General features: G+C 55.8%; 1 protein-coding gene across 3 annotated transcripts in view; it reads right to left on the minus strand.

The window, feature by feature from the left end:
• Positions 1-341: 341 nt before the first annotated feature.
• Positions 342-25,174, minus strand: part of KIRREL3 (kirre like nephrin family adhesion molecule 3) — a 339,103-nt gene continuing 314,270 nt past the window's right edge. For 2 of the 3 annotated variants that reach the window (XM_056322806.1, XM_056322804.1), the window contains 8 exons: positions 24,030-24,156; positions 18,240-18,340; positions 17,940-18,138; positions 16,745-16,780; positions 13,522-13,629; positions 9,441-9,550; positions 1,773-1,859; positions 342-1,190 (listed from right to left, as the gene is read on the minus strand). In XM_056322806.1, the coding sequence (XP_056178781.1) occupies positions 747-1,190; positions 1,773-1,859; positions 9,441-9,550; positions 13,522-13,629; positions 16,745-16,780; positions 17,940-18,138; positions 18,240-18,340; positions 24,030-24,156 (1,212 nt within the window). In that variant the 3' untranslated portion in view covers positions 342-746. The remainder of the gene's footprint in view (positions 1,191-1,772; positions 1,860-9,440; positions 9,551-13,521; positions 13,630-16,744; positions 16,781-17,939; positions 18,139-18,239; positions 18,341-24,029; positions 24,157-25,174) is intronic. The other variant, XM_056322805.1, reaches the window with a different exon arrangement.

Below are 25,174 nucleotides of genomic sequence, written 5' to 3' on the forward strand. Positions count from 1 at the left end.
GTACAGTGCTCCTGTGCCAGCGTGTCCCCATGTCCCCACGCCAGTGTCCCCAGCTGCCCCTTACCTGCTGCGATGCCCCATCGCCTGGCTCGGGCGCTGGGGTCCCCTGTGCCCATGTCCCCAAGGTGGGGACCCTATGGCGAGGCCACGGTGCACCCAGGCTCCGTGTCACCAAATGAGCCGGTGTCCTGGCGGGGTGGCCATCAGCCCAGGCGTGCCACGAGAAACACCTCTTGTATTGACCGCGGCGCTGCGATACAGCGCGGAGAGGCCCTTCCTGGGGGGGTCCCCGTCCCACCGATGTGGTTTCCCCCCCCCCCCCCCCCCCCTCCCCATCCTGTCCCACGTGGTGGGACCCCCCCTACCCCCCCCGAAACGGACTCTATAAGTATGGACACCGAACACCAAGAAGGAAGGGAAGGAGGGGGCAGCGGGAAGCGGAGGCGAGCGGCTGGGTGGGCGCAGGGGGTGCGTGGTCAGGCCGGGGGCACCCCCAGCCCCACGGAGGGGACGGCTCCCCAGGGCTCGGCGCGTCCTCAGCGGGGTTGTGCTTGGCATGTACCGGGGGGGTGGGTGGGATGGTGCTCGGCCGGTCCCTTAATCCGCAGCCCCACTTTGGAGGGCCGGGGGGGGTGGGGGACACTGGAACCGGCCTCTTCCCACCGCTGCTCCCAGCGGGTGCGACTTGTCCTTAGCGCGAAGCCACCGGCGCCCACGCGGAGGGTCCCGAGCATCCCCGGAGGGGCTCAAACGTGCGTCTGCATCCGCCTCTGCAGGGGCCGGCTGGGGTCTGAGTTTTGGGAAGAAGACTGGGAATGATGGGAGGAGGAGGCGGACGCCTTGCTGGCCTTGTCGAACTGCACGTAGCCGTCCTGCTTGCCGCTGCTGCTGATGCTGCTGTCGCACTGGGTGTCGAGGAAGGAGCTGCTGTCGCTCATGGAGCCGCGCTGGAATTCGCGCTCGCACAGCTCGATGGAGCTGCTGCCCATGCCCAGCACAAAGCGCTGGCTGTAGTCGTAGAGGCGGCTCTGCCCGCTCAGGGTGCTGTAGATGTTGGTGAAGGACATGCCGGTGGGCACCCGCTGCTTGCTGGCGGGGCGCAGGTCTGCCGGGCACCCCGACAGCGAGATGGTGGGGGTCGAGTGGTGCTCCTTGAAGGTGTTCACGCTGTAGTAGCCGTTGGTGGGGTCCTGTGGGGTGGGAAAAGGTGGTGGAGGGGGGCAGGTTGGTGGTGCCCACCCTCCCTGTGCGCCCTGGTGTTTGGGATGCCCACCTGGCTTGGCTACCCACCCTCCACCACCAAGCCCTCCTGCCCGCAGCATCAGAGCATCCTCTGGCCACCACTGCATCCTGCTCGGCTGGGCTCCCTCCAAATCAGGGCAGAGGGAGGCATGGGTGCCCCTCGCACCCCATTGCCTTGGCACGCCCCCCAACCCTTTGTTTTTTTAAATCCTTCAAAGGGTGATGGGACCAGAAAACAGCACCGGGGTGCCACAGCATCCCTCCCAGTGCAGGGACAGCCCTCTGGTGACACCAGGGGACACGGCACAAGGACAGAAAGCCTGGAAGACACAGTGCTGGGCGAGGAATGAGGTGGTCCTGCCCTGCAGAGAGCACAGGGAGTGGTGCCCAGCACCCTGGGGTGCAACTGCCTCGGCCACATGCTGCAGCCCCTCTAGCAGCAGTGACCTGGGGGGGGTTGGTGGTGGTTAAGCCACATCTCTTCGTGGGGCTGGGGACGAAGGGGGCCGTGTCCCCAGGGTCCGGCTCACCTTCAGGTTTTGAAACTCCTTCTCCTCCTCCTTGAGCACCTCGAGCTGCTTCAGCACCGAGTCCTGCTGAAACTCCCCCCGGTCCATCTAGGAAAGGATGCAGGTGGGTGTCAGCACCCGCTGCCCCCCCAGCCCGGGGCTGCCTGGCCCCACGCCACGTGGGGTGAGCCCCGCGCCTGCCACCAGCCCCACGTCGAATTAAAGCATTTGCCCAGGGACACCCCAGCGGGGCAGTGTTGGAGGGCAGCAAAGCCATCCAATTCCCTGGGTTACTTTTTATGTTGTTTCCACCCCCCCCACCCCCCCTTTTTAGGACTAAAAAGGCTGGGCTGATGTGGAAAATGAATTATTTACATCCACCGTGGTGAGTGTTGGGGCTGCACCCCACCTGCCCAGAACAAACCCCCCAAATCACCTTTTTTTTTCCCCTCCCATTTTTTTTCCCTTTCATTTCATCCTTTCCTCCTCAGCTGAACTTGGCCACTAACATCTCAAAAATCTGAGCTCGGTTCTGGCGTTGCCACAATACTGTAATTAACGTGAAAGCCTCAATTTTATTTTCTACCCCCTCCCCCCTCCCCATGATATTGGCTTGTCGCAAAAGCTTTGAGCCTTGGAGGCTTTGCCCACCCCAGGGGCTTGGGGGTCAGGAGGGGATGGACGGGCTGGAGAAGCTCCTTTTGGTTTGATTTGACTTAAATTTTGCTCCTACTGCTCCTTCGCAGACCCCCGGAGGTGGATGCTGCCACCCCGACGTGCCGCCTTCGCCTTCCTTTGAAGGCTGACCACGTTTGGTGGCGGTGGGGAGGGGGAGAAAGACACATTAATTAGACCCTGGCTTTAATTACCCTTCCTTCAGCATGGCAAGGCTGTGCAGAAGCATAATATCAACCAATTTCTCAGCTGCCTTTTTTTATCTTCTCCGCTATTGACTGCGCACAGCCAGCCTGGGTGCTGTGCCCTGGTGCTGGCATCGCAGCTGCCCCGGTCACGGCCCCAAATAAGCCCCCAAATCCCTTTTTATTGCCCAATTTCTCCTTTTTCCAATGGTAAGTGGTTGTGGAAATTCGCCCTGCAGCACTTTCTGTTCATCTCCTGCAAGCCTTTGATACGTCTATTAAATGCAATAAATTAAAGTACCTGAGTTTTCCTAGGGAAGAAAAAAGTGCCTGGAAGAGCCCTTGATTTACCAGGGTAAATCAAAGTGTCACCGAGGATTAAATTCGGTGCAGGGAAGAGCGGAGGGGTGTGGGGGGTTATTTTTATTCTGCCGGCCAGCCACAGTGACACCCTGAAGTGTCACTGCACTGGCATGGGATGGGCATGCAGGAAACCCATCGCAAAGGTTTTACAGGTCCTGGCTCAGAAAGAAAAGGCGAAACCAGTTCTCCTCGGCCGTGGCTGCTCCTCGGCGTGGGCGATGGAGGGGGGAGACGAGCCGGTGAGAACCAAAGTCCCAGCCCTGCTGGCGGCGCGACCTCCCTGGGATTAAACGTCGGCTTTGACGAGGTATTTTAAACCATTTCATGTGGCCTCTTCGAGGATGACCGGCACAATCCAGGCACCGGGATGCTCCCCAAGCCCCGTGGGGGTCCCCAATTCCTACAATTCCCCCTGGATTTGGGGGGATGCAGTGAGCCCCTGCGCCGTCAGAGGGCACCGAGCCCCCGCGCAAGCCACGCGCGCGGTCCATAAAGCGCCATCGCATCCCTCCATCGCATCCCTCCGCTTCCAGTTCCCACATTACAGCAGCCGGTCATTAACGCCACCTTTATTAAAGTTTGCGTGGTGGCTTTAGCCCCGATGCAATCTCACGCCGTTAATTAGTGGGCGGCGGGATGCTCGTTAGCTTGCCTTCCTCTCTTTGCCATCGCCGGGTAAACACCAGCGAGCCAAGGAAAGTTAGTTAACTCTATTACCGATATTAACGAGCTTTATGAATGCAGAGGCAGTGGGGGAGCTGAGCTGAGGGGAGAGGGAAATAGATGAAAAAAAGAGACCAGAAATGTCCAGGGCACAGCCACAAGCCACCAGCGTGCTTGCGGATGCTGGCACGGGATGCTCCAGCCTGTTTCTTCCGGAGCCATGGATTTTTCCAGCTGGGCTACAGCACCAATATGCTTTGGTCCCTCGGCCGCGTTGCTGCCATGCAGATGGCCGGCGATAAAGCCGCCTGTTGGAGCCACGTGCCCACCATTCCCCCTCCTGCCAGCCCCGCTGAATCCAAGCGCATGGCCTGATCCTGGGAATGTCATTCCAGGACTTAATCCCGCTTGGCAACTGCCAGCTGCCAGCAGCCTTTGCCACGGTGAGACCGGTGCGCGCAGTTGGGCAGCGTGGCGTAAAGCCATCCCAGTTCCCCACGTCCAAACCTCACTGGTCGCTCCTGGATCAGTGCGGCTAAGGGATGCGATGAACCGTACCCCTGACCGCCACCACTTCTTGCCTCAGTTTCCCCCACTGCAAAAGGCAGTGAGCCCCTTGACAGGATGAAGCATCACATTGGCTTTGCTGAGCTGGCTCCATCCACCGGGGCAGTGCATCCCTGCAAAGCAGAGTGACTTCTCAAGGTCACTCCAGGCAGGGAAATGGCACTTAAATTACGAAAACAGTGGCCAGCTCCGGCGCTGTGCCTCCTAACCCTCTGCCCGCTGGAGCGCTCCCTCATTTAACGCTGCCAAATGAAGCCGCTTTCAGCTGGGATGTCACATCCCGCAGACCAGATATTAAATTCTTGGCTTTCATTAGCCGAGACAATATGTTTTTTAAAATGCTGCCCCCTCCAGAGTGCCTGTCCTGGTCCCCGAGCATCCATCCAGACCTGGCAGGCTGGAGGGCGAGCCCCTCACCCCAGGCGAGGTGCCTCCTCCCACCTCGTCCCTTGTTTAATTATAACGTTTCCCGCTTGTTGGGTAATTGGCTGCCACTCAGCAGCACTTTGAAACTCCTGTGGGTCAAACCCTACCAGGGGCGAGGGATGTTGTTTAATAGATTCCCAAGATGGTGGCATCCTCTGCTCCCAGCGGGGACCAGCTGCCGGCGAGGAAACAAGCACACAAATAAAAAAAAAAACCTGCTGGGATTTCCCAGCCAGCTGAGGGTTTATCACCTTCAAATGCCAGCCTAGCGATGCGAGCGCCCACCCACCCCCATGCTGCCCACCCCTGTGCCCCCCAGAGAAGCTGCATCACCCTGTCCCCCCCTACTCCCCCCAAATGTTGCTTTTGGATGGGCAAAGGTGGCGGCGGCGTGATGCCAGCCAGCCTGTGGGTTGTCCTGCCATCCTTCTTGCATCCTTCTTCCTTTCTCCAGGATGTCCTGCCATCCTTCTCGCATCCTTCTTCCTTTCTCCAGGATGTCCTGCCATCCTTCTCGCATCCTTCTTCCTTTCTCCAGGATGTCCTGCCATCCTTCTCGCATCCTTCTTCCTTTCTCCAGGATGTCCTGCCATCCTTCTCGCATCCTTCTTCCTTTCTTGTGAGCTTGCTGTGGTGGATGCCAGCTTCTCCGTGCTCGCACAGTGCCTGGCTCGATGCACCCCAGCACCCCTAAAGGTGTTACCTGCCTTCGGATTCCAGCTCCACCATCACCCCACAAAGCCAGAGCCGTGAAGGTCACCAACATTTTCACACTGATTTTTTTATGTGGTCTTCATCTCCTGGCTGGAGGAAGCATGGGCATGCTGGCTGGTGCTGTGCCCACGCCGGTACCCTGCCAGGGGCTTCTGGAAGGTGGTGGCTGTGCAGGAGGGACATGTCTGGAGCCTCTCGGGCCAGGATGGATGTCATGGAGGTGCCACTGGGCTCTGATCCAGACCTGGCACAGGGTAAGTGTCCCTGGGGTAGTGGAGATCAGCCTGCACCTCCAGCTCAGGGGTGGCTGGTGCCTCCCAGGGCTGCAGCGGCACTGGCTGTCGGCACTTGGAGCACTGCTCGGGGAGAAAGGCAGAGAAAACGATGCTGTGACAGCTGGGCTGTAGGTAGAAACGAGCCTTGCCCTGAATTTCACCTCTGCTTTTTGGGTTTTTCCTCTTCCGTGGGGATCTGAGCTGTGCTCCTGAGTGGAAAATGTGTCCGGTGTCGATCTGGGGGCTGTGAGCAAACTGAGAACATCCCTTGGAGCAGAGGAACGGATTTCAAGATGGGGACAGGAAAGGTGAGCCAGGAAAAGATCACCAACCTGTCTGCTGGATGGGTTGTTCTGACTGTTCCACCCCAAATATAACTCGAAGGCGATGCCTGGGTCTGTGCGGCCACACTGGACCCTTTGGCTTGGGATGCTCTCGCCTGCGGGTCACTTTGGGATCATCTATCAGGATTGCTCCTAATAGCGAGGATGGCTCCTTTAGGAACATCAGCCCCATTTCACAGATAAGGAACCTGAGGCACGGATCCCGTTCAGCCGGGAATACAACCCAGCCAGGGTACCAGGGGAGGTTATGCCACGTCGGAGCTGGTGATGCTCCTCAACCTCCTGATCACAGACCAGGTGCAGCCGAATTGGCGTGCCGATGCAATGCACCCTGGCAGGAGAGAGAAAGCTGCTGTTGTGATTTATTTCTTTCCAGAATGAGACCCTTTCAGCAGCTCTTTTGCCTCCAGCCACCGGCTGCTGTTCGCTTTCTGGCCCTGCGGGCTGGCAGCCTTTCCCCTGCCCGTAGGCAGTGCCTGGTGGAACAGCTAATGGAGGACGGGGGGGGGGGGGGGGGGGGGGGGAGACGGCACTGAGACAATGTGAACATATGCAAATCAGACAGCATGACGTGTATCCTAAGGTGTTAATGAATTTATAGATGCATGAATAATTATTTGTGAAAAGCACGGAGAGCTGCGGAGGTCACAGATGGCTGGAGAATAACAAATGCAATAGCATTTGGGGAGGGGGCGGCGGGGGGAGAAGAGTCGTGCTGGCACTCTGCAGCCAGAAATACTCCGGCAGAGCAGACACGGTGGGAAACCGAGGAGCAACGGCTCCATCCGCGGTGCCGAGGGTGGATCTTCATTCCTGGAGCCTGGCAGGAGCAGGTCGAGCCGTGCTGGACCGTGGGGGCTTGGCCGAGGGTCTGGGATGCAGAGGGGAAAGGCTGACGCGAAAGCATCACAGCAAGATGTGGAGCAGAGGGGAGCTGTTTGCAAGCGTGGCCTGCTTTTCGTTAACATCTGCATTAATGATTTCTCCGTGCGAGCACCCAGCATGTTAATGAAATTTGCAGTTGATATTAAAACTGCAAGGTGTTATGAACATTGCTGAGGGCAAGGGGATCATTCCAGAGGACACCGTCGAGATTGAGCCCGGGCTGGAAAGATCACCGGAAGCTTAGGGAAGGCAGGTGAAGAAGCTGCAATAAAAGCTGGAAAATAAAAGCTGGAAATAACGCTGGTACGGGGAGGAGGGAGAGCAGGAGAGTCCTGGCGTGGGGTAGGGAGCAAGCGAGGGGTGCTGTGCGTTGCCCCCCTGCTCCTGCTGGGGAGGTCGCATCAGTGCTCATTAGCAAGGATGAGTTTTTTAAACTTGTTCCATCATTTCACTGACAAACTTGGAGTCTCTTATTAGGAATCTGTTTAGCATCCAAAGCTTGGGTCTTGAATGGCCAGAGGAAGATGCTCACACTGGCTGTTGGGAACAGCAAGGAGGAGGATGAGGGAGAGCGGGGGTCCCCGGGGCCTCCAAGGGGAGAAGAAACTGGGAAGTATTTCTGGGAATACCCTTGCCAAGGGCAGATGAGGATGGGGAGGCTCCGGTTCAGGCAGGGGAGAGGGCTTAGATGTCTTCTCCCTGCCAGGTAGGATGTCCCAGGCAGCACCCAGTCTGCCCAGCATCAGGGGCAGAGACCATGCACCATCTCTTCCAACCTCTTGAGCAGTGTTGATCCAATAACGTGATTTCCAACTGATGTATCTTCAGGAAAAGCACCTGGATTTGGCCACGAGAGGGGGAAAATCACCTTCTGGGGACCAGAGTCCAGCAGCCAGGCTGTAACACTCTGTTATGCTGTATCCAAAAGTGCTTGTCTTTGCCTACCCTACTTAAAATACTTAAATTTACTAAAATAGCCCCTCTATATCGTGCTCCAACCAAACCACCTCTCAGCAGTCTTGCTGATAAGCTAAAACACATGAGTTCTATAAACCTCTCCCCGTAAGGCGTTTTTTTCTCCAGCTATCAGATAAATATTGTCATTTTTTTCTGCACCATTTCCATCCTGCCAGCATCCTTACTGAGATGTGCCCAGCAGAGCTCTGCGCTGCTCTGGTACCAGCCTCATCAAGGGCACACGCGGATGTGAAATAATCACCTTCTGGCTCCTGCAAATAACCTGAGCAAGTCCCCGTGATGTCTTAAAAGATCCTGGGCCTCACCTCCCACAACCATCCTCTTCATCGTTTATTCATCGGTGATGAATGTTCCCCGTAGGTCCCATCTGCTGAGGCTCGGGGCGGGCTTCCAGCTCGGTGGTTAAGGGCTTGAGTGGGATTCGGGCGGATCCTGGCCCCTCTTTGGGAGCTGGATCTGGGCTTGGTGCTGTTGATCGCTGTCCGTACGGATGGAGGTACAGGATCCTACGGAGAGGAAGCTCCTGGTTCCCTTCATCTCAGCAGATGGCTCCAAACCAGAATCCCAGCTGCCTCTGTCCTTTCAGTGAGTGAAGCCTTGCAAAATCCCGCTGTGGATTTACAGACTCTGCAGGGCAAAACTGGGAACTCTTCTTGCACAGCAACCTCAGCGGTGCTGGGATAATGTGCCAGATCTCCATCTCCTCCTGCCTTCTCATTTTGAGGGTCCCTTGCTGTAAATGTGCCCTGGCAGGCATCAATTCTGCCCACCCTACGATGCTCAGCCTTGCCTTTCCGCCGGTAATTCATCGAGCAGCTTTTGCAAGCGGGGCATACTGATGCTTGCAAGTGCTGCCCAAAAAACGGAGGGTCAGGGCAGGCAAAAACCCACCCAGCAGCTTAGAAAGCTGCCTCTAGCCTCTTCAATCCTTCCTCCCTTTCCCTTCCTTTGCCATTTGCTCGGCTTCTATTTGTCACCCACGCCACCAGCAAGCGAATGCAAAAGCAAACTGGGGCTGAGAGGCGGAGAACAGCGGCGACACCGGCTGAGGGGGAATTTCCTGGGATCTCCATCATCAGCCTCTTGCCCTGCCTGTGGCTCTTGGTCCCCTCAGGCAAGGGCAGTGGCCTTGGTGACACCTCGGGGGTTATTGCCGAGCCAGGTCCAGGCTGCCCCCACACCCCCAGTGTTAGCAATCCGCACCCAACTGCGTGCACCTGCGTTATTTTTGCACGTATGACCCTCCAAAGTGTGTCCCGGAGAGCGCAGCTCTCGCTGGCTAATTAGCTCATTATTACAGCGTGCTCACCTATGGCGTATCTACCTGCAGTCTGCAGCTCTTTCCCCACGCGAGGTGGCAAATTTGTTTTGCCATTAGCCTGGCGGGCGGCTGGGCTACTGCAATAAACCTCTCCCAGTTCTCCCTCCTCATTAGCAAAGTTTCACTCCAGGAGCTTTTATGGCAGGAGAACGTGTATCTCAAGAGCACGATTTCTGGAAGAGCATCTTTGCCTTGAGTGGGGATTATGGTGCTGAACTACATGTGCCTGGACTCGTTGCCGTCAAACACTTACATGGAGTAACGGCTTACGGGGAGAAGTAGTAAATCCTTACCATCAGCTGCTTGATGGTTGGGTGCTCCTCCGTCTCCCTGCCCGAGGCCGGCTCCTTGTGCACGATCTCCACGCGGATATCGTTCTTGGCAGAAACCACACCTTTGAGATCTGGGCAAAGAGCGAGAAGGAGAAGGGGGGTTAGTCCAAGGCGATGGCGGAGCATCCTCAGGGACCCGACAGATTGCTGAGGACGTCTGGAAAACTCACCCCAGCTCAGCAAGCCCAGCTGGGAATTGCGGGAGCACTCCTGGCATGGCCATAAGGCACAGGCACGTGAAACCTTCACCTCTGGGGAGCTCAGATTTCTGGTTTAATTCCTTTGGGAGCTTGGGCAGTCCCTGCCGTACTCCTGGTGCTACTGACGGGGCTGGCCGCAGCAGAACTGCTCAGGCAGGTGGGGGGCTCTTTGTCCAGACCATGGATGCTCAGGGAGCACGTGGAATACAGCTCCTGAGGGATGCACCAGCTCTCCCCCTGGCACCAGGAAGCCCCTGAGAAAAGCCTTCCCTAGGTTTGGGGTGAAGGTACATATGGAAAAGGCCAAGCAATGCACAAAGACAGAGCCAGGGCTGCAGGAACAACCGGATCATCCCTGGCTGCTGCTCCAGGCAGCCTGTTTTCACGCAGGGCAGAGAAAAACATTTCTGGAGAGCCTCTCTGCCTCCCCTGAAGGTGTCAGGTGTGCTTTGAAGAAATCATTTTAGCAAAATTAAACCAAAGACGCCGAGCAGCAGGAGCAGAAACAGCCAAGATGAAAAGCAGAGATGGATGCAAATCTGAACAGCCAGATCTAAACATCTCACAGCTTTGAAGCTGGGCTCCAGCCGACAACGTGGCTCCAACCTCCCAGGACCCTTGCGGACCCGAAACCGCCCTGGACCGCTGGGTTCAGCCGCTCCACCTCCAGCTGCAGGAACCAGCAGCCCCTGCCAGGCCAGGATGGCACCAGCATGGGCTGGACCCCACGCAGGAGGAGCTGGGCATTTCATCTGTAAACCAAACGGAATCAGGCAACCGAGGCCGGCGTGAAGCTCCATCCTCAAATTCATCTATCTCAGCCTCCCATGCCTGATCCCTGCCGCCCTGCTGTCACCCACAGACGTGTCCAAGCCTCAGGGGGCAAGGCAAAGGGTTTCACTGTGAAGTTGCCACTAGTTTTTTTTGTTGGTTTTTTTTTTTTTTTTTCCCTGCTGGGACCATGTTCCTGGTGCTGGAACCTCCGTCTTTAATCACACAGGGAAGCTAATTACTGTCTTGCACATCCTCTCCCAGGAGTGTTCCCCCTTAAATAACTCTGGGCCGTTAAGTCACCGAAGGTACAACAACAGATGTGCAGTAAAGTCTGGTTGGTTTGTTTGTTTGTTTTTTCTTTTCCAGCTGCACCCAGTGCATTTTTTTGCTGCATCTCTCCAAGGCAAGGCCAGGAATTGCCGTCCCCATTAGTCAATGGCTGGTGGCTGGTTGTAGCCATGAGGAGGAGGTATCTTCTCCGGAGTTACTGCTGGGTCACCTTGTCCCCTCCGCCGGGAGCCATCCCCACAGCCTGCCGGCAGGTTTTTGTTTGCAAGCTGTTGTTTTAAATGATGTAACACCGCTCTGGTTTGTCTTGGGAGAGGCATCTGTAGCCATCCTGGTAGGAAATGAGTCCCTCTCCTGATACCAAAGTGCTCTGCTGGTCCTATCCCTCCTGAGCTGGTCTCTGGAATACCTCTGCTGATTTCACACCCACTAACCGTGATGAAAATCCTTTCCTCACCTTTCAGCCCGCTGTTTCTACCTTCCTAATGCTCACCTGCTGCTGGAGATATGGGTCACAGCATCCAGTTTGCATTAGCACCTGCAAAACAGGGATAAAAGCCCTTTGCCCTGGCACAGCCAAGCCCTCCCCTGCAGGGTTTTGCACCGACTATCGCTCGGGGGCTGGTTTAGCTGCTGCTGCTCCCCCCCGAAAACCAGGGGGGGACCTTGTTTTGGCAGCTCCAAGTGGCTTTTAGAGCTACGTGACGGGGGACCAAATGGTGCCAGCAGCACCCCCTGCTCCCTGCACCCATCTCAGGCTGGGGAACCCCACCTGCACCCAGGATTTGCCTCGTCGGCACCACAGCATCCCGCTCCTCACGGGCGGCAGCCCAAGCACCCAGCAAAGCATCTGTTACCAAGCTGGCATCCCTGGCTGGGTCTGGCTCTCCAGAAAAAGTTGAGCCATTCCTCCTCCTGTTTCACTTTGGGGAGGGAAGGGAGATCAGGGCAGGGATCTTTGCCGATCTCTTGGATGATCTCTTCCCACTCGCTTGCTCTGATCCGAAAGTGATGTAGCAAAGAAGCCTTGTGGGAAGCACAGGGAGCTGTGCTCTGGTCCAGGGATGCTGAGGACCTCTCCCCAGGGCATGGCACTGCAGGAGAAGCCAAGGAACAGCAGCGGTGCAGCGAGCACGCTGGGAAGATGCCCAGACCCAGCAGCTCGTTGCATACAGGACACCAAAGTCTTTCTAAGTGGGACAGCACTGGAAACGCAGCGGAGGAAAGGGACCCCAGGCACTGCCTTGCCTCCCTCTTCCCACTACCCTCTTCCCAATCCACACGCTCCCAGCCCTGGCGAGGAAAATGCCTCTTCTTCCCGATTCCTGGGAATCCAAGGGATAAATCACACAAGACACTTGGGTGGGGTTGTCCCCTCCTGGAAGGACAAGCCCTGGTTTTTCTCCAAAAAGCTGCCGAACCCCTACATGCTTCCAGCTTGTGAGGGACCCTCCAAGCCGGCACGTGCACCACATCTTCGACCTGTTGTCACGGCATTAGCATTAAATCCCAGGTCCTGTAAAGAACCCTGCACCATCTGGTGACATCAAATTAGAGGAAGATAATGAAGCACATGCTCTCCCCGGCTCTGAGTGATGCAGCGTGGGGAAAGCACGGCTGATTACGTCCAACCGTGGACACGGTGACACGGTTTGGTCCTGGCTTTCTTCAGGTGCTCAAGTCGTTCATCGTTGCTGAATGGTCTCTGCAACGTCAAACTGGCCTGGTCTGGGGTCCTGTCCATCAGCAATCCTTCCCCAAAAAGCAAGATGAATGACTGCCCTCCATTTAGTTCATTAATACTTGCTAATGAAGGCTGCAAGAGTTCAGAAAAAACGGGATAAACCAGGGAGAGGCATCGTTATCACTCCTAAAATGAAACACATTTCTGCCATGGGAGGCCGTGCGTTAATACTCAAATCCAGGAGGAGCCTGGTGCCTGATTGCTTTGCAAACGATCAAGAGGAGGGAAAATAAAAAGGAAAGAAAAACAACTGGGTTTTCTGGCACACACACACAGAGCTTGGCATCCCAGCATCTGTACCACCCGTCTCCCAAGCTGGGAGCATCGTCGAGTATCTCCTCTACTCCCCCGTGGCCTGGGATGCTCCAGACAATCACACTCTTCTCTCTCCTGGTTTGATGCCTTTTCATTTAGTCAACAATCCTCCTTTAATTTTCTGGTGTCTTTTTAATGAGGCAACACGATGCCACACTGTTTACTCCTCCTCCTCCTCTACCTGTGTCTCTAATGACGCTTTAACTTGTATTCCCACCACGGCCAGGCTTCAAAACCCACACGTTCCATGTAAATCCCCTCAGCTGGCTGTATTTTTCCCACTAGGAAATACGCGTTTTTATGTCGAGAAAAATGGAATGAGAACAGAAGCCGAACAGAGCACAAACGGAGGAGGGTTTTTAAGCACCGACGTGGCATGGTGAGGAAGCTTCTCCCTCTGGGAGCTCAGGATTTCTCCAGGGCAGGGAGGAAGAGCAGGTCCCTTTGCAATCCCTTTGCCCCTAGGATGCTCTAGGGTGGAGCAGCGTTTACCCTGGCACGTTTTCCCACGCGCTCTGAAATCCTCTCCTCCCACGGGGCTGCCGTTTGCTGAGCATTCGGTAGACCAAGACGAGGAGCAGATTGTGCCGGTGCCATGTCAGTAAATGCAGCTTCTAATTTCTTTGTGACCCATGCTATTTTCCCCCCCCTCCCTGCCTCAGCAAGGTTTTAGCCCCAGCCCTGCCTGAAAGGATGCAGCGGGGTCAGGGGAGACACTTACTCCTCTGGGAGCGGGCGCAGCAGAAGGCGACGATGGTGGCCATCAACACCAGGAACGCCACGCCGGCCCCCACGGCCACTCCGATGATCACCGCCATCGGCACCGACTCTGCAAGAGGAAAGAGAGGGAGCATGAAGCCGGGATGAAGGTCAGGGAGGTGGCTTTTCCCCAAGGGACCCACCCCTGGCAACTGGAAAGCGGCTCGGTGATGAGCCTGGGGAGGGTTTTGGGGCCAAATGGACCTCCTTCCCCGCTCCCTCGTCCCTGCGTGGGTGACACCGGCGCGGGCTGCTGCTGTGTGCCGCAGTTTGTGCAAGCCCCCATCTCTCTGTGCCTCAGTTTCCCCTGGGAGGGAGAGAAGAGGGAGCCAGAAGAGCAGGTTAACAACTGCGCCCTGCGGGTTAATGAATGAATCTCTCTACAGGATGAAAAGCGCAAAAGAAAATGGTGTGTTAATACTATTAAGAAAGAGAAATGGCACCAGGGCAGGATGGGAGAGAGGCTGGAGCTGGAACAGAGGGATGGAGTCGGGCACCGAGCCCACCTGCCAGAGGCGGTAGCTCAGCTGTCTTAGCAGATGCTGTTAAGTATATATGGATGAATTAACCCAAGGGCCATCATTCACAGCCTCTGCCTGTTTTATATCCCAGTGGCCTGCCTTCTCCCTTGGCTTATCAACTCTGTCCTTGCTCCTCCAACCCCTGCGGGTGCTACAAGGGCTGGGACAGGAGGGATGGCCCCTGCCGGGGATGAGCAGAGGCCAGGCGGCTGTGGTGGGCGAGGGCTGCGGGGGGTGTGTGTGTGTGTAGGCAGGGGGCTGCAGGAGGCAGCCCCGGGGGAGCAGAGCCTGCCACAGAGCAGGGGTTACGTGCTTGCATCCTTCTGCCTACAATAACTTTGCAGTTGGGTTCCCGGCGGGGATTTCAGACCACGGCTCAGCCAGCAAAGCTGATATATTTGCGCAGATCCAGGCAGCAGCTTGCGAGGTGTGGGGAGGGTGGAATACGAAATCACATTTATGGTGAGAGGGTCAGATTTGCAGCCCAAGAGCCTTGTTATCTCCCTGCTCAGTTCCTGAAGTCCCTCAGAGCACAGCTCCTACTTAACGGCGAGAGCTGGGTCAGTGCCTGCTCTCTGGGTTATTGCCCGGCAGCGACAGGCAGCACTCCCGCTCGCAGGACATCAAAGCCGTGGGTACCACAAACTGCTTATGTTGGCTGGGATGATAAACCGCATCCCCAAGACTCTCTCCCCAAAAGCAGCAGATACCTATAGGTCCCCATTCCTGTTCTTCCTAGCCACCCCAAAGGCTCTTGTGAAGCCACAGTGAGCCAAAAGAGGGGTAACCCTGTCCAAGCTGGGTGAGCGTGTCCTCACCGCTTTCCTGGACACCTCCGACACGTGTTTTCTCCTCTGGATCCCTGACTTGCAAATGGACGGGATAAACTTTGGAAAAAAATGGATGCAGAGAGGTGGTGCTCTTTCCTCTTTGTCTGCACAGCTGGGGGATGTGAGTGCTGCTGGACCACGGGGACACGTGGGTGACCCAGCTGCGAAGCAAAGCTCAGCAGCCTCAGGGCTGCTACTTGACCGGGTGATAAAGAAATCATTTCTCATTGTCCACTGGCTGGTTTTGACTGCAAATGTCATCCTGGACCTGGGATCACAGATTCTGCCTGTGCCTTTCAGCCTTCCTAAAGGGCACACATCCTTACTGGTGGGACCGGGGGAGTAATAATTCCATCAGCATCTTCCCCATGTAGTCAGCAAAGGATTTCTTCAACATTATCTAATCCCAGCTGGCACAGGGGAGTTATAAAGCCACTTCATGCTACCCTTTAGCGGTGGCCATGGGGCATCATCGGTCCTGAGCCCTACTCTGAGAACTGCAGGGTGATCAGAAAAAGGTGCTGGTTGAGTTCAGCTTCTTCCACTCATGCTTGATCTAAAAAGAGCCTTTAATCTTCCCCGCTTAGCTTGTTGTTTCAAGCGATTCGGTTAGTGGTTTATGCTGATGCTTTTCGGTTTCCAGCTTCCTCATGCATTTTCTGCTGGGGTTTGCTAGTCCCTTGATGCGTCACTTGTCACCCAAGCTAGGCCACCGGTGACGTGACTCACGTGGCACTGAGCAGACCGCAAAACCTGCCGAGTGCGCTAATTCCCCTGGGCTCTCTAATGAAAAGTCAAGTCCCACATGCCCCACAGCCTCGAGCCGGAGCTCAGGTCGCAGATGCTGGAGCTGGTTCGGGCTGCACCAAGGAGCTCATCCTGAAACCAGCATCCTCCAGCACACCAGCTAAGCCCCAGCAGGAAGAAACTGGGATTTTCTTCTCTGGATGTCTTGAGGCCACCTGCTAGGCAGCACTCCTGCCAATGGGGTAACTCATCGTGGGATCTTTTTTCAGCTCTCCCAGGGGAATGTGGAGCAAAAGGGTGAGAAGACAGGAGCCTGGAGTCCCTGGGAGTGCTTACTGGCTTACTGGAGGAGTGGAATCCGCAATGCAGAACTCAGCAAGAAGCAGGTAGTGATGGTGGTGAAGATGATGGAGAATCATGCAGGGAATGGGGTGGGGAAAGTGCCGGGGGCTCTCCTGGGCTGAAGAGAAAGCTAACAGCAAAAGGGCAGTGACAGGAACCAGCGGCTGGGATGGTGAAACTGCATCCTGAAGGCAAGGGCGAGCTGAGGAGGAGCAGTTTGCTGGCTACGTGCTCCCTCACGCACCCTGCTCTGGTGCAGCGGACAAGGAAGGCACAAGGGCAGCACATCCCACAGCATCTGCCCGAAAATCCATTCAGCCCTGCTCTGGCTGCAATGGATGCTGGCTAGCACTCTCCCAAGATGCTGAGACAAGCTGATGTCTGCAAATAACCCTGGAAACCTGTGTTCTCCCTCTTTTCTGCCTCGTAAGAGCACTTCAGTGGTCCCTTTCGCAGCACTTTGAAGCGCGGCGGCGGCGTATCATCCCCCTCTCGGTGGCTGGGGAGCTGGGGCACAGAAAGGCGGTGTGGGTTTGCAGAGCGGGTCGGTGGCAGAGCGGAGACAGGAGCGCTCCAGCTTCCCAGCCCCTGTCCCCATCCCTGCCCTGCAGCTTTCCTACGCCCCTTCTGCCCTGCCCTGCCTGCCCTGCCAGAATGCTGCGGGCCAGGATAAGGACGCCGGGTCCTCAGGTGTGGTAATGGCTGGGGACAATTCACATTCACCGTCAGCTCATGATTTCCATACCTGCTTGAATACCAGCTCCTGATTTCATTTCCGTACCTGTTTGAAAATAAAGCAAGTGTCCACAGCCTTGCACAGCCCAAGCGCACATGTCAGCCTTCCTGAGCACTCAGCCCTCTGCTCCGCTTTCTGCTCCGAGCGCGGGGATGCCCCCGTGAAGGGGACGTCCTCTGCCACCTACGGCATCCTCAGCCACCCTGTGGCATCCCCCTGTCCAAGGCAGGGATGTCCCCTCGCATCACCTAGCCAGGGATGCTCAGATCTGAGATGCGGAGCCGGCTGCGGACTTGGATGCTGTGTTGCCGGCTCCGACCCGGCTCGGCTGCCCGGCCACCCTCTGCCGGGACCCAGGGCTTGCTGCTGAGTGCTCCCGCTGACTGGCAGACGACCTGGAAAAACCACTGGCTCTGTTTGCATTGGAAGAAGCCCAAGGCTAATTTTAAGGGGTTCATTTAGCTCTGATTTAATCTGGATGGCAGCCTTGCCTATAAATCACGGCTTAATGAGAACAATCCACCTGCCTGCCCTGGCATTTAATAAAATAGAAGGGAACTGGAGTTCCTCCAGGAGCTAAGCGTTGCTCACAAAGGCCATCTCCCTCCCCTGCTATGGAGAGCCCTAAGAGTGGAAATCCCCTGGCCAGACCCTGAGAATTTCTCGAGGTGCCTTGGAGGCTGGGTGGGCAAGCCCAGCCCTGCAAAACACGTGCTGCTGTAGTGGCTGGTGGCCGGGATGGAGGGTTGCACCAGCCCAAACGCCTTCCTCCTGCTCAACCCCATCACCGCGGAGCAGCGGGGTCTGGTAGGAGCAGCTGGTCCTGTTTCTCCAAGGCTATAAATAATCCTCCAGCCTGTGGCAGTGGTATCACCTTGTGCTGTGGGACAAGGAGTGGAGGGTGCAGGGTCGGCCCGTGCCCTCCAGCTTCAGCAGGACAGGCAAAATTGGGCAATACCGTCTCAAGCAGAGACTTGGCAGGGCTTGTCCCACCTCCTGACCCTCTGCCAGGTACCCTAAGGATGCAACCCTACAGCTAGCACGGCTGGAGCACTTTCACCATCCTTCCTATTTTCCTCTTTGACATCCCAAGAGCTCTTCCGAGCACCTCCTGCCTCTCACAGCATCTCCCCGCTCTTACAGCCCGGCCAGCTGCTAATTCCCGCTGCTCAACAGCCCCCACTGGCTCCGCAGGGATGCCCACCTTGCTCTTTGAGCCGGATGATCTCCGTGTCGGAGCCGAAGCTGTTCCAGGCGGTGCAGTTATAAATGGTTTGGAAATCAGCCCGGACGATGTTGCTGATGGTCAGTGTGGAGATGACACCCTCATCCGTGCTGACGGTCTCCACCGTGTAGCGCCCGGAGGTCCCAGACTCCAGGACGTTCTCCTTCCAGGACCAAGCCTGCCAAGCAAGAGAGGGGTCAGCCTGGGGCAGGTTTGCCCACCGTAGGGCACCCTAAAGGTGTACAAGGCGCCCACCGTTTCCCATGGGATGCTACTCACAATTCGGTCTGGCGGCGGGGTGCTGCGGATGAAGCACTTGATCTGCCCTTTCTGGCCGTGCAGGGCGTGCTGCGTCTGGGTGCTGGAGATGATGGGTGGCCCTGCAAGAGAGAGGAGAGGGCTGCTGGCACCTGGCACGGCTGGCTGCCATGCGAGGCTCTGGCGGTGCTGGGGAGGCTGTTAGCAGAGCTGTGGAGGGACGTCGGGGTTCCTCTTTGAGGGGAGGGATGGAGAAGCATTCCCTCACCTCCTCTGATGCAGAAGGACGCAGAGCAGGGGCTTTGCTTTAAGGCTCTGCTGGTTTTCTGCCCCCACAAAGCACCAGGGTGTCCCCATCTCTCCTCTCCCATCCCCGGCACTAGATGGTGACCGCACCATCCCGTGGAAACCTCCCTGGTGAACCTGGCCTCTGAGAAGGGCTTTTTGCTCCAGAAGCAAAGCAAGAACCCAACACACCTGGTCTTCTTCTGTGCTCTCCCAGATTTGCTAAATCACCATTACACTAATTGCTCCCAGGAGCTTAACGAAGCAGTAGGAGGGCAGAAAGAGGCACTGACAAGCAGCTGCTACCCGCAAGCCACAATCAGTGACCTGCAACCAGCCTGCCCAATATGGTGGAGAAATTTCTGTTGGAAAAACCTTGGGAGCCCATCAGCTGGGCTCTCCTGCACCATTTGGATGGCAAAAGGAGCCCAGCCTGGCTGGGAAAGGCTCTCCCTGAGCAATACGAGGCCAAACGTATCACCTGAGGGACTTGTGAAGGGAAATGTCCCTGTCCTGCCTTGGTGGACCATCCTGAAGACAAGGATGGGAGAAAAGGGGTTGGAGAGGAGAGCTTGGTGGGATCCCTGTACCCCCAGTTCTTCCAACAGCCCTGCAGGAGTGATCTCCCGCTAGAGGAGAGGATCACCCCAAGGGAGCAGCACAAGAGCTGGGATCCTAATTGCTGTTTAGTAGCCTCCTTAATTAAAGCAGATTTGCATTTCTATGAGTGGCTTGTTGCTAGCAGAAAAGAAAACAGCAACAAGCTGAGCTGCAGGCAGGCAGCGGGATGCAGGGAGAGGGAGGAGGCAGGGGCCGGCAGAGCCCCCCTGCCCCAGCTCGGCTATTTTGGATGTTCACTCTGGGTTGTCACTTGGTTTTGAGTTTGTCACTGGGTTTGTCAGAAAATACAGCCTTGTCATCACCCCCACCCATGCACACGTGTCCAGAGGGATGTGCAAACGCGCTGCAACCATCAGCAGGCTCCGCGCTGGCCGTGCAACGTGTGAGAGCTGCAAGGAGTCGCTACGAGAGGCCACGATACCGCTGGGGACAACCTCAGCTGGGACTGGAGCCCAGGTCCCTGGGAGGGTGGGAGTGGGAGAGCTTGCTGTGCTCATCCTTTCCCACATCTAACCATCCTTTGTGGGTTTGAGAATATTTTCCCATTCCCCACCCCTGCCCCTGCAGCTTAAAGGATGTGTTCCTTTAAGGAAAGTCTCAAGGATTTGGGGTAAAGTGGGGAGAAGCAGATTCACCTGGATGTTCCCTGACTGACTCTCCTCCAAACCACTCATTTATGAATTTGCAGAATGCACCAAAATGCCACAGTTTTCACTCTGTGCATTCACACAGGGAGTCGCCTATCGAAACGATCCCAGTCACACCTCCCTGCAGCAAACCTTCACGCTCCCCAACCACTTGCCACCATGACAGAGCCCTATCCTTCCTTCCCGATGGTGTTCCGAGGGGAGATGCATGAAAAAGCAGCTCAGCGAAGCACTGACCAGACATACGGGTCTGGCAGCGCAGGAAATTACTGCGGGAAGTGAGCCGCCGTCAAAATTGTGCGTAAAGGAGAAGGTCAGGGCTTGTTTTGGTGTAATGGTCATAGCTGCACATGGGTGGAAAACGTCGTGCCCCTTTTTATTGGAAAAAAGACAAAAAAAGTAGACACGTTGTTGTGGTTTGCTGTCCAAACGCTCTTCCAGATGTTCTAGGCACGCTCCCAAGGTGTGCGTTCTCATTTATCCATCGCTGAAAGCCCATCTTGCACACGCGCTGGCCATGGTCTTGGGGGAGTCCGGCTGATTCCTGGCTTTTCTTCCTTTCAGGAGGATGCAAGCAGCACCTGGCCTTCGTGAACATGCCCGAGGTGGCAACGTCAGCTAGCCTTGGCCTCGGCTCCCCACGCCTGCTGCAAGACCAGAACCCTGCCAACAGCCAAGCGGGATGGGCAGATGGCCCTGCACATGGGATGTGGCTTTTTCCTTCCGGATGGGACACGTGGTGGGGACCTATTTGGTCTCGTCATCCTCCAAGAGTGGCCCAAGTCATGCAGGATGAGCATCGCAGCTCACGTGCTGGGTGATCATACTGCTCGCCTGCCCTGCCCACTGATGAACCCAAAGCCAACAGAGGCAAGAGCAGTGATGGGATCCATAGGCCAGGCTTAAATAACAATAATAATAATAAAAAAAGCCATCTTCTTTCTATTTCAAGGGTTGTATGTTACTTATAAATTCTGGAAGCACTCCAAGACTGGGTGACGCTAGAGAAAAATGGCTTAATAATCATTAAAAGGATCATTTTTCCCAAGGCGGGTGGATTTTAAATGGCACAAATGCCAACGGCTTTGGGGTTTATTATTGCTGTAGGAGTTCAGAGTCGAAGGCTTATCATCATGATAATAGCATATGACTAAAGACCATTTGTGAGATGAACATGCCCAGAAATAATAGCATGAAGTTGCAGCCTCTTCACATTTGGGGCCGGCGTTTGATTCTCCACCAGGCTCTGGCTCCTTATGAAAGCTGCCAATCTCCGGCTTGGCATTCAGCGCTAAGTGTGAGACAGCCCACAGGCAGGAAAAAGGCTTTAAACAATGTTGCTATGGATATAAATGATGGAGCTATTGGTTGCGGTTATTTTTAGCGCTCCGGTGCCAATTTATTTGTGCGGTCCTGGCGGCTCACACAAAAGAGAAGGCAGCTCGCTGACTTTGGGAGCCTTGGAGGAATGAAAGGATGGCCTCGGCTTCTCCAGCCTGCTGAACCTTTCCTCCCCGCGTTGGCAATGGCTTGGCAGGAGAGTTTGGTTTAACTCCTTCCTTCCTGTAGAAGCTGGCTGGTGCTGCCTGGTATGGTGAGGGACCACCCCGAGGTGGTGGGGACACGCTCGGTGAAGCCCCCAGTGTCTGCAGCATGAGCTGAAGGGCCACCACCACGTGCTCCTGACTGGCAGGTCGGTCCTTGCTCCACTCCCAGCTCTCCAGCAGGCTTGGCTTGCTTGTTGGAGTGAATCCCAGGCAAACAAAAGCCTGAACAGAATTGTCCAGCCCTTCTAACAAAACTTTTCTTGCAGAGCAAGGGGTGGTCCCTGCTCAGCAGCCCCTGCCGAGCCCGGATGGTGCATGGGGAGAGCACATCGCAGGCAATCCTGCTGGGAAGGTCATCTTGGGATGCTTCTCCTGCCGGGCTGGGAGCTGTAACCAGGCTTGCGTGCAGTCAGGAGCATCCGGAGGCTTTGGCTCGTGCAGGGGCTGTAAATCCAACTGCTGCTGATTTATGATGGCACCAACGGTTCCTCGCTGCCTTCTTGCCGCTGCTGCTCTGGCCCTGCCAAACGCTGCTCGTTTGCATAATCCTCCTTCCCATTAACCAGACTCTGAATCATATCTGCTGCCTTTCAGGCTGGTGGCCCCGTGCTCCAGCATGGGGACGGGCTGCTCTCTGCAGGCACAGACCTGGCTGGCAAGGCTGCTGGCGGGGAGGGCAGGAGGATGCTCTCCCACCCCAGCATCTTGCTTCCATGATTTCAGACAGTTGGGAGAGTGGATGGGCTCTACAGGTGGGATTGCAGCTCATACTGGCTCAGATGAAGACCCCTGCGTTGGGGTGTCCGTCTTGGTGGGATGGATCAGCCCCTCTGAAGCCCACGTGCGCTGATCACAGCCTGTGCAGCCAGCCCAGAAAAGACACTTCTAAACGCCTAATTTTACTGTGACGAATCCCAGCCCAAGGAGAAAGGCACCTGGTAATACCAAGACAATTGTATCACCCTCTGGATTTAAAATCACTTGAAAATATGAAGCGTTCAACTTCCCTCTCAAATTACAGTAGAAAAGACTTTCAGCAGAATTCATTAGCTGGATTAGATACACCACGCTGTGCTCCGGAGCCGGGTGCAGGATGGGCTCCAAGCCCTGGTGCTCAGCAGTTGTTGGACCCAGGGATGCTGTTCTGGGGCTTGCCTGCCTTGGCTCTCCTAGCTTGGAGGGTCAGGAGACCACCTCGATGGAGGTGTGGGATTCTCCCTTGGTGTAGGGTCCAGCTCCCGTGCTGGCTCATCCCAGCGTTGCTACCTTGGAGTTGCACCAAACTGCAGCAGTGGAGCCCCCCAGCCAGCAGCACATCCTAGTGGGATGGGATGCAGCAGGCAGCTGGCTCTCGGGAGATGCTCAAAAGCTGAGCAGCGAACCTCAGGGCACGGATTTCATGTGCTCCCCCATCAGCTCTGCGAGGTGAAAAGCTCAGCGGCGTGAGCTGCAAAGCTCCAGAGAGCAACTTTTCCATGTGCACGCTCCGAACGGCCCCCAGCCTGCCGAGTGCTTTGCTCTCTGCTCCAGGCAGCCGTGTGCCTGGTAGGTGTCAGGAAAGGAGCAGGTTCTTTCTTTGTGCTAATTTGTTGCTTTGTTTTCCACCAGCTAGTTTAATTGTAATTAAAACCCAGCAGCTGCCAGGGAAGGAGCGTGCAGGCTCCGAGGAGCTGAGCTGAAGTCAAGGGAGCGGTTGGTTTTCAGTCCCCTGCTGCGTTGCCCTTGGCTTCCCTTCCTGGCGGTACAGAATTGTAGAACAGTTTGGGTTGGAAGGGACATTTAAAGGTCACCTAGTCCAAGCCCCCGGCGATGAACAGGGCCATCTTCAACTAGATCAGGTTGCTCAGAGCCCCATCCAACCTGACCTTGAATGTTTCCAGGGATGGGGCATCTACCCACCTGCATTATCTTCATTTATAATTAACGCTTGCTGCCACCTGTGTTGTTTCCCTGCTCATTTCCTCCTCTTTGTGACAGCGAGGGGACACTGAAGCCTGCCACAGTTTGTCATGCAGGTGAGAGACAATGCAAAATTCATACTCTGTTTACACTATCTGCAGTCCACCTGGCTCTTTCCCTTCCGTGTTTAGGCTGAGAGTTGTTACCAGCTGCTGCGGGGTCCTGGCCAGGTCATCATTAAATTCCAGGGCTCCGGAGTGCTTCCCAGCTCCTGAGCTTGGGTGTGGGGCTGGGCCACATCCTGACACTGTGCTGGGTGAGCCCCCAGCAGCCATGGAGGAGCTATATAGCCCTGCTGCCTCTCACAGGTATCCTCACGTGGGCTCTGAAAGAGCGATTAGGCTGCTGCTCTCGGATCCAGGCTCAATTCCCAGCTCTCTGGCTGTACAACAGAGACAACAGTGCTCTCCAACCTTGCAAGGGTTTTGCAAGATAAATCTATTAAAGATTTAAAGACGCCAGCTCCCAACTACTCAACAAACCCCTGTTGATAATAAGGAACCACGCGGGTCTTAGATAATGTTGGGTTGGTCTTTTTTTGCTTTTAACCCATGCATCTCTAGGCAAATGAGTGCAAAATCCAATTTACTCCTATTGCCTGCAGGGCAGGACCCTCCCTGATCCAGCTGTGGGTGGGATTTGCTCTGAAAGCAAATATCCGAGGAGATATTTCGGCAGCGTGAGGTGTCAGAGCAACAGGACTAAAGCACTGCGACGGCAGGACAGAACAGCGATAGGAAAGCGAGAGGTACCGTTGACGGTGAGCGTCACCTCCCGTTCCCCCGCACCGACTCGCGGCACCACGGCTCGGCACACGTATTTCCCAGCATCTTCCTGGCGGACAGATTTCAGGGTCAGCTTGTTCTCATTGCTCAGGACCTGGAAAAGAGGAGGGGGTTGCTTTCAGGGGGGGTGTGTGATGAGAGGCTGAACAAGAGACACGTGTTACAAGCTCCAGAGCAACCCAGAAATAAACAAGTGGATGAGCCCAAAGTCTTAGATGGCATGGGAATACCACTTACCGCTGTTAACCACAGAATAAAAAAATGACCCAGTTTGTGTGTGTGTGTAAAATACAAGTCCTGTTCCTATTCATCTGAATTTTTACCAAGTCCAGTGTTGCAAGACATTCAAGATGCAAGAGAAAAAATGATGGTGGCTGCAATGACACAGCTCCCTTGCAACCTGGCGCAGAAAAGCCTTGGAGAGAACCACGCTCCACACTTGCATTTCCACATTCGTGGGGGCAGGGGAGGCTGCCAGGATTGACTCAGGGATTTCAGGCCCAGAAGTGGTGGGAGACCAACTTGGAGAGCGGGCAGACCGCTGGGAACCGGGTCTGGATAGCCGGGGAAATCCCAGCCGCTTTTGGTAAGCCCTCCCTACTGCGGCGCGGCTACTAACTACGCTGCCCTCCTGCCCCAGCAGTGCAATTAGCAGCTTTATTAAACCTTCAAAATTGCTGAAGCAGAGGGATGTGGCCGAGGCTGTCAGCAGAATCCCAGCACTGGTGGTATTTAAAAAAACCCGTGGCAAGTCTAAAACAAAGAGTGGTTTTTGGAGCAATGCGTTTCTGCGCTGGAAATGCGTGTCGGGGGGCTGATTCCTGCTGGTTGCCCTCGGCTCTCTCCCCCAGGATTTTGCAGGCTGGGGCCACCCCACACCTCTTCTCCTTCCCACAGCTGATATATCCGGGAATTAGTGCCCATGTAAAGCCTGGACACGGATCTGGGTCTCCCTGTAGCAAGAAGATGGGGGGTCTCACCCCTACCCTGGCACGAAGCAGAGGCACGGAGTTTCAGATCCCTTTTAAACCCGCTGTTTTAGCATCAATTACAAAGACATCCAGGCAAATGCCTCTGCTTACTTGTTCTCACCTGCTCCTCGGTCTCTGATT

The sequence above is a fragment of the Falco biarmicus genome, chromosome 20 (genome assembly GCF_023638135.1).
Source record: "Falco biarmicus isolate bFalBia1 chromosome 20, bFalBia1.pri, whole genome shotgun sequence".
In the NCBI taxonomy this organism is placed as follows: Eukaryota; Metazoa; Chordata; class Aves; order Falconiformes; family Falconidae; genus Falco; species Falco biarmicus.